General features: G+C 40.6%; 1 protein-coding gene across 1 annotated transcript in view; it reads right to left on the bottom strand.

The window, feature by feature from the left end:
- Positions 1-1125: 1125 nt before the first annotated feature.
- CRYBG1 (crystallin beta-gamma domain containing 1) overlaps positions 1126-9121 on the bottom strand; it is a 43277-nt gene continuing 35281 nt past the window's right edge. Inside the window, exons 20-21 of the mRNA XM_065631216.1 lie at positions 6244-6406; positions 1126-2756 (exon numbers count right to left, since the gene is read on the bottom strand). Of these exons, the coding sequence (XP_065487288.1) occupies positions 2668-2756; positions 6244-6406 (252 nt within the window). The 3' untranslated portion in view covers positions 1126-2667. The remainder of the gene's footprint in view (positions 2757-6243; positions 6407-9121) is intronic.

The following is a 9121-nucleotide window of genomic DNA, read 5'->3' as shown; positions in this document are numbered from 1 at the left end:
TTAAGAGCTCACACAGGATGCATAATTTTTTTAAAAAGTCTTGTTTTAGAAAAGCCTCTTTGATTCCTCAATACTCTGCCTGTTAATAACTGCTGATATGCAGACAAGAAATACTAATGTCCCTTAGGTATTTCTGCATTCATGTTAAGAATGTAGTTGTGACTTTTGCAGGATGCTCCTCACTCTTGGGACAAGAGGAACAGCTGGCAGCATTTTCAGTTTGTAGATCTTGGAACTTTTATTTTCCAGATGTTTTACCTAAGTACTGAAATGGTGAGGGATGCTTTTACCTAATTGTCCATATGAAAATCGTGCTGTCCTTTTTTTTCCTTGGCCTTTCTTAGTTCTGTCCACCCTTATTATATATTACAATTCAATTTAGTTCACTCTCAGAATCTGTGAACGTTTCCTCTGTTAAGTGGTCACATTGCTGTCTCAAGACCAGTACTTTAATCTTGATACACTTTGACCAAATCTCTCCTGCCATAATCTCAGTAGAAGCATGGAACAAAATCAGTCTATGATAATTATTTTAATTGCCTAACTCCTGGCACAGATTCAGCTGCCTACAGCGTTCATGCAGGTAGGCTAGACATGATTTTTGTCAGTAATCAGGAGATGCTGCTCCTGCTGCTGGTGGGGGCGAAGTGCTTGAGAGGTGTGTGTCTGTGGGTCTGGTTTTAAACTCACCATTTTGCCAGAGACCGGCTACGGAGTGACTTCCCCTGCAATTATGCAGGTAGATCAAAGGAAAACGGTAACCTCTCAATTGAGAGCTGCATGTTTACTGTGGTACAGCTCCACTGATGGAAAACCACATCATGCAGTGCTTCCACTAGAGGATAGAAGCAGCAGCCATGTGAACTGTGGCGACATGGACAACTGCACTGAACGCGCACTTGTACAGGAGAAGCATCCGTTCCTCAGTGTTGACAACTATTCCACACCATGTACTCACTCCCCGTTAGCTTGCTGGCATAGAGGAATGATGGACAGAGAAGAGCATAAGACAGAAGGAAAACTGTCCAATGTCAGCTTTCTACCTTTAAAAATAATGTCAATAAAAAGTTACCTAACTTATATTTATTTGTAAAATGCTATATTATATATAGCAAGAGCACATCAATATGACAAAGTACCACCGTTTGGAACCAATAACAACACATTTTCTATGAAGAACTAAAAGCAGCACATTTCAGAGCAACAAAACTTCAGTACATCTGTACAAAAGGAAGAAAATTAGTAAGGCACTTCCTCTAGGGTGATAATAATAAAAGCACCAGTATCCTTTGAGGCAATACAATAGTAATGAAAATATTAACTTTAAACAGACTTACTATGCAAGACAAAGGCCTGGATGCTCCTAGGAGCAGCTTGTAGTAACACTGGTCTAAGCCAGAACAAAACACAGCAGCATAGTACACGACTTTGTATTTTACCTTTTTGCCAATGTTATTAAGGAAAATGAGCAAAACCGGGTTAAGAGCCGGGCAACAGAAGAACCTCCTGCAATCACCAGTATGTTTTACTTGTCATGAACTCTGTACTAAACCAGTAACCCTTACTGTGAATCGGCACAGCCCTTACGAATGGACCCATGACCAGGCTTGGAGCAGTCTGACACCTTCCCAGCAGCAACTGGGAGCCAGCCGCCCACCACAGACATTGCTCTCCACCATCACCAGAAATAGCTGGCAGTCCGGCACTCTCCATGGCTGTGAAAAGCTCAGTAACCACAGCGCTTAGGTGCTTTTGCAGTCATGTAGAGTGATACTTTCCCTAGGAATTCTTGTTTTCGATATGATTTTTGGAGTTCAGGAAGACTGTACTTACTGGAACTGGTTTAGAAGGTAAAAACTTGACTTGGCAAAGAAATAAAATACCTGTAACTCAAAAAGTTAAGCAGCCTGGGAAATGGGCAAGTTCTTCACATTCCGATGTATCCTTTTGCCAGCCCTCTCTTTTTCTAACAAACGTCTACTAATTTACATCATCTCTCTACATGAGAAAATCCAGATTTTTTTCTTAATTTAGGACTTACTATATTAGCATACTAACTCTATTTGAAGCCACATGTGAAAAATTCTTTGGATGTGCTGTGTGCTAGAAGTCTTTAAACTTTCAGTAAACATAACTTCGTTCCAGTGAAACAAATATATTACTTTCCAGTAGTAAATATTTCTCTGTACTACAGCCCATAGGTCAAGGTTGCTATACCCACATACACATTGCACTCCTGTCCTTTATAAAATAAGCTTTAATTGTTTTTTAGCCCTTCTCTCAGTTAAAAAAAAAAAAACCTTTAAAAAATAATTTAAAATTATGTTTACTGACTATTCTGGATTAACTACTCACTGACAATTGTCTCTCCATGGGATCTGTCCCACCTTTAGTTCTTCCACTCTAGCCCGAGGCATACTACCACTCGCTCTCCCACATTGCATTGTGATGATTAAAAAATACATTAAAAAAAGGTTGAGAGATACTCAAGCTTTTATAGGGATAATAATCTTAGAGAGATGAACTAATTCTGTTGCTTGTTCTTTTTAAAATGGCAAAGAAAAGACAAAACTCTCATTGTCAATCCTGTATCCTTCAGAGACGGCAGCGCCAATTCTAGTGCCCAGAACAGTGGCCAATTCAAACATCACCTTTGCTTGTTTGGGTTTATACAACAAGTGGTTCCCAACACTGCGTTAACTTTTCTTCACTGACTGTGTTGACGACAACATGGTCACGATCATACTGTGTGCCCCCTGTAAAGAAAAATTTCAGAGTGTAAATTATCTTTGACATAAGAGATGTACTCTGGGCTTCACGGCAGCTCTGAAAGTGCTGGTGCAGACAGTTTCTCCTCTCCCCACGGCACTGAAAAGACAAACTAATTTTCGTTACTGCCTGCTTACGAAATTAATTTTGAAACAAGGGAGCCTTTCTGCTCCTCTCCACCCCTTCAGTAATGAAGTACCTCGGCATTTTCAGCCCGGATGGCAAAGGAAGGAAACACTCCAGTACAGTCATGTGTACCTCCTTTCAGACTGTCACTTCCCAAAAGTCAAGCTTAACAGTTCGGTCTCCCCTCAACCGTGTCCGTTGTCACTTCGCTCTAAAGATGATGTTTACAGGATGAACTGAGTCCTGCTACTAACAGGCAATACAAGTGTGACCACACCAGGGACAAGGTCTGGTACTCATTTACTCGCAGCCATTATTATATAATTCTGTATTTTGACCATCTGTATCACAAGTTGCCATACTCAGAGTTATCACCCAACATTCAGCTGTTTCAACCAGCAGCTGAACATACCTGAATGAAAAATGTAACCCTTTCCTGGAGGGGCTTAATTTGCTCATGTGATGCAATGCCAAAAATGTCCCCATAGAGAAACACCGTTAGTATTCTGACCTAAGGAACTCAAAGAAACATTCAACTGGAGTGAGAAGTCAGAACTGACATGTTTTTCTTATCATATCTCTAGTACATACACATGCAGCTGGGGTAGTACGACACACCCCCAGCAGCAGGCAGTGTTCCCGCTGGAAGCAGCTGCCTGAGCCGACCAGGACACCCCTACGGACACTGTCACAGAATCACAGAATGTTAGGGATTGGAAGGGACCTCGAAAGATCATCTAGTCCAATCCCCCTGCCAGGGCAGGAACACCTAGGTGAGGTTACACAGGAAGGCGTCCAGGCGGGTTTTGAATGTCTCCAGAGAAGGAAACTCCACAACCTCCCTGGGCAGCCTGTTCCAGTGTTCTGTCACCCTCACTGAGAAGAAGTTTCTTCTCATATTTAAGTGGAACCTCCTGCGTTCCAGTTTATACCCATTGCCCCTTGTCCTATCATTGGTTGTCACCAAGAAGAGCCTGGCTCCATCCTCGTGACACTCACCCTTTATATATTTATAAACATGAATGAGGTCACCCCTCAGTCTCCTCTTCTCCAAGCTAAAGAGCCCCAGCTCCCTCAGCCTTTCCTCATAAGGGAGATGCTCCACTCCCTTCATCATCTTCGTTGCCCTGTGCTGGACTCTCTCCAGCAGTTCCCTGTCCTTCTTGAACTGAGGGGCCCAGAACTGGACACAATATTCCAGATGAGGTCTCACCAGGGCAGAGTAGAGGGGAAGGAGAACCTCTCTCGACCTACTAACCACCCCGCTTCTAATACACCCTAGGATGCCATTGGCCTTCTTGGCCACAAGGGCACAGTGCTGGCTCACGGTCATCCTGCTGTCCACCAGGACCCCCAGGTCCCTTTCCCCTACACAGCTCTACAACAGGTCGTTCCCCAACTTATACTGGAACCGGTCCTTCATTCTGCACCCCTACAGCCTCACCACCCCCCCGCCCCCCGAATGAGCAGAAAACACGCCTGGCAGCTGAGGGCTTACAATGGGTCTAATGAATACAAATTCTATCAAATCTCAGAAAGAAATCTGCTAAGCCCCTGAGCCCTGCATGGGAAGGTACATACAAGAGCAGCTCTTTTGTACTAATGGCCTCTCAAGCACCTTAGCTGATCTCCAATTCAGGAGTTTGCAGGAGGCTTTCTGGTGCCACTGTCTCAAATCAGAAACATCTCTGAGAAGGTTAAGAGCAACATTATTTCTCTCCTTCCCAATTACTAAAAAGCAGTGGAGATACACAGCAGAAATACTTGCAAAGTTCTTCAGAAAAAGAGGAGAAAAAAGGGAATAGCAGATCAAATACTACTGCAGGAAACAAAAAAACCAGCAGCTACAGAAAATAACATGGCTCCGTTATCACTGCAAGGGCAGAAAATATTTTGCAAGCGGTGTCTGATAGAATGTAAACATGTTACAATGGGCAAAGATGGGATTTATTTCAGCAGAACAAGAGGGTGCTCTGGACAAGGCCTTGCGCTGTGTGTATCCACTGGGTGGCACTGGAAACTACGCAGCTGAACACCTCCCTTCATTTGCTGAAGAATTCAGAGATGCTCCATTTGTGGTCAAGAATGGATCCGTAGAAGTGGCAGAAACAGCTAATGTTCCTAGTAGACTCTCTCGAATAAAAGCTAAATGTACCTACTCTTTCATATTTACAGTACAGATGTATTATTTTTTAAGACTGCATCTATACTTTCAGCACCAGACCTATCCATTGTGAAGTTCTTCAATCATAACTGCAGAATACATAATTGCTTTTAGTTTCATTACTTGAAGACAAGTGAGCATAACAGTATTTCTGCTTGTTTGGTGCCACTCGGAACTGACTCTAGAAAAAGCTATGCGGTCATTGTGACCAAAGACTCCCTTGAACTGGAGTCTTTTTGGTAAGTTTTTAAACTTACCAGTAGCTTTACATGCAGTAAAGAGAATTTGTGAATATTTGTGCCAGTGCTGCATCACAGAATTTTCCCACAATTCTCCCAGTGTTGCCCTTTTTAGTTCCAAAGAGCTGACTTGTTCACCCTGGTATTTTTCTGGTTTTTGTAATTGCTGCACTTCATGTCACAGTATCAATCCAAAACTAATTTTAAAACAACTAAAAAAAAAAAAAAAAATTGAACAGCTAAAGGAAATTATTATTCCATCCACCCCCAATGCAGTATTATATAAGATCTGATAATGCAAGTTCTGCTCATCATTCCATTTGCTGCTTTTAAATACCTTCTATGAAACTCTGAAAACAAAGTGAAGAAATTGTATCTACATGAATCAAATTGCTGTACAAAAGCCAATGTAAAACGTGCATCAAGTGCACACAGAACCTGGGCTCCTATAGCAGAATCTCATGTTTGCAATAAAGGTGTAGCCATTAATAAACAAATGAAAAAACTTTTTGCATCTAATCACATCAGTGTACAGCTTCCCAATATCCTGTGGCTATTGCATCTACGACTACTATATAAGAAAATTTGCTCTATACAAATTAAAGTTAATGAGAAGCTAGGTTTTTCTTGCTTCAGTGTTTTTAAATAATTATATTCACATCACCCAGTGCCATGTAAAATTAGCTGAGGATATCTACAATGAGTGGACACTGGGAATACAAGATAAGCAAGTACTGTGAGTTACTAAACTCTATGTAGGAAAAATGAAATGAAGTCCCAGGGCCTGTATAATTCAGGAGGTCAGACTAGCTCATCGGGTCTTTTTTGATTCTAGATTAAAGTAACTATAACACCATCCTTAATTTATAGGCACGTTTAGTGCCTATCCCACTGTAAATACTATGTAATTAAGACACAATGTAATGAGATAACACATTTGCTTACCTTTGATATCTAAAACCAGCTTAGGTTTCATCTTGCTATAAATCCTGCCATCTGGACTAATATGCCAATATTGTTTGTCTTCATTCCGCTCAAATGACAGACCAAGTTTAGAGCCAGGAGTTATAAGATTTCCAACAATTGTCAGGCAGCAATCCTCTGCCATCTGTATCATCAGAAAGACAACAACAATTATTCAAAAGGTCTTGCTTCTAGTATCCTCTGTTTTTTAATCAGATAGGAGAGACGTCAGCAGGTGAGAACAGAATCTAGAACTACTTTCCCTAAAGGAATGTATTTTTGCCCCAAACTCAAGACTACTGATTTTTCTTTTGTTCCTGTTTCTCCTGACACTCTCCACTACATAAGAACATTAAAATAACCATGCTGTATCAGATCAAAAGGTGCAATTAGCACCTGCCTCTAGCAATGGCCAATAATAGATGCTAGGGAAGATTACATTCACTCTGCTCTTGTATGCAGGATGTTCCTGGTAAACCCTCCCAGTCTACAGCACTTTCCAGCCCAGAGACTTTTCCATGCTGAGCTGGTGCCTTTAATATCTGGATGGTTTCTGTCCCATATGTGCGTTTGTTAGTCACTTCGCAATGAGATCAATGTAACCCTTTTACATGTACAACTTTCTGTATCATAACCCTTCTGTGGCAAGCAGTTTCAAATCTTAACTACTACTGTTAAAAAAAAAAAAAAAAAATTGATAGGCAACTACTAGTTTTATTTGATACTCTCCTCACCCCCCTTCCCCTCCCTTATTTTAAGGGATGTCTTGTCCACGCTATGTTTGCAGATACTTGAATCATATCATCCCTCAAACTGCCCCCTTTGCAGGCTAGAAGTCCAAGCTGTTTCATCTCTTCCTTGCATAGAAGCCCCTCCATCTCCTCTGCTCGTCCTTTTTTTGTTCTTTAATCGTTTCTAGTTCTGCAGTAACCTTTTGACATAAAGGACATAACTGCACAGTATACAGTGTATTAATTTCATGGTGTATCACAATAATATTTTCTTCTTTGTTCTGCATTGTTTTCCTAGTAATTTTTATTACTTGATTTCAAGACTCTGAAAATGTCTTTATGATTAAAAAAAAGAACTGGCAAAAATCAAGTTTACTTGAAAAAATTATTAAGGCTGTATTAGTAGTACATTACAGTTAATTATTCTACATGAACAGTGATTTTCAATAGATCACCATAAGACAGCTTGTAACTTCTGAATGGACTTCAGTGGCAGGTTAAACAAACACCCATCTGCCATTGCTGATATGGCCCTAAATTATTAAATATACAGTTTTGAAAAAGCAATACTTCTTGCCATAACCTAGAATTGAAGTAAGTCAATTTAATTCTGCAGTTCTGAAATTCTCATGTGTATCTAGGCCACTCCTTCACCCATCTCCAGGAAACCCACGTAGAGTGAGGAAACCTGAACTAGCATCTGCTATTTGTATCTGTTTCTGACAAAACGAGGAAAATGTCTTTCATAAGCTGCTTACTCGTTATCCCACCTAAACCACCTTCCTTGGAAACCTCGGGTGTACTTCCAGATCCCGTGACTCAGAGTCAGTGAGATGACCCAAGCTTACAGGAGGAAGAGCACGAGTTCTTCCGATGACCTGTCTCTGCCTACGTGCATGTCCTTCCCCACCCGCCGGCTTAATTTTCTTTTCAAAATGTGGTGAAAAGCAAATTTTTGTGCAAAATACATTTACTGCAATTCATTTAAGATGAACGTTGCCAGCTTGCACTCCTCGCTGGGCTACCCGATTGCTATGGAGCTCAGCTGTGTATTTTCTGTGCACAGAAAAATTGCTTTATGAGACGCAGAGATGGGGACAAAAACCAAAAGCATTTATCCAAAGCCATATTATACCACGCTGTCGTGATATGAGTGCTTTCAGTGAAATGTTTGAGAGGTGCTGTCAAGAAAGAAGTCTTTTGTATGCGATATTAAAGCTTTTAGCTTACTTTGCATCGTTTTGCTGTCTGCATAAATCCCTTCTACTACTGCATGTGTCCTGTAAACATGTCCAAACAATCCCTTAGCTTATTAACAGTAAGATTCTTCCCTCCAGCATAGATGACATAGTTATAAATGGCTTCTTTGAAGTTATACAATCCTATAGAAAACGTTCACATGATTCTTTGCAGTCAAGCTCTTTAACAGTATTAAAGTAACTTAATTTTCTTTGGCTGGCATCCCTACCTAAGACTGTTCATGCTTAAACATTATGAACTGCGCATACCTTTGCTCTCCTCAATGACAATCGCACACAATTAGTTTCATGGACTGTGAGAAAAGTAGGACTTCATTTGGAAACTTGTATAGTGGGATGGAAAAGGGATGAATTCAACAAATACATCGATAACCAGAAAAAAACCAAACAAACCCCCAAAAAACAATAGAGCAGGATTTTATCTTTAAGCTTGTCTTAATGCAGCAGAGGATTTAACCTGCATTACACTAATCGCCCTGCCACAAGGTATGCCTAGTTCAAAATATTATCAGGAAAGGTCTGCATTTTAAAAGGTCTCCCCTGCTTGGATGCTTTTGTGGTACTTTCGCTGTGGAGAACGAGGGCATGAAAGTGGAAGATGCTCATGAAGAACAAGACAATGATCTTCTGGTGTTGACTGTGCTTATGAGGCTAACTAAAATCTCTCAAAATTTCAACTACATCAAAAGTGGTATCATACAACTAGTTCATATTACATGAAAAAGCCAGAGTTCAACATGAAAAGAAAAAAAAAAAAGGAAAAAAAAATACAAAACCAACCAACCAAAAAACTCCCCAAACCCACCAAACCCCAAACAGAAACAAACCAACCACCCTGAAGATGATATTACAGCTGAAACTGAATAAGCC

Source organism: Caloenas nicobarica, chromosome 3 (genome assembly GCF_036013445.1).
Source record: "Caloenas nicobarica isolate bCalNic1 chromosome 3, bCalNic1.hap1, whole genome shotgun sequence".
NCBI lineage: Eukaryota > Metazoa > Chordata > Aves > Columbiformes > Columbidae > Caloenas > Caloenas nicobarica.
Note: the sequence above shows the minus strand (reverse complement) of the source record. Positions and strands in the feature narration are given on the sequence as shown.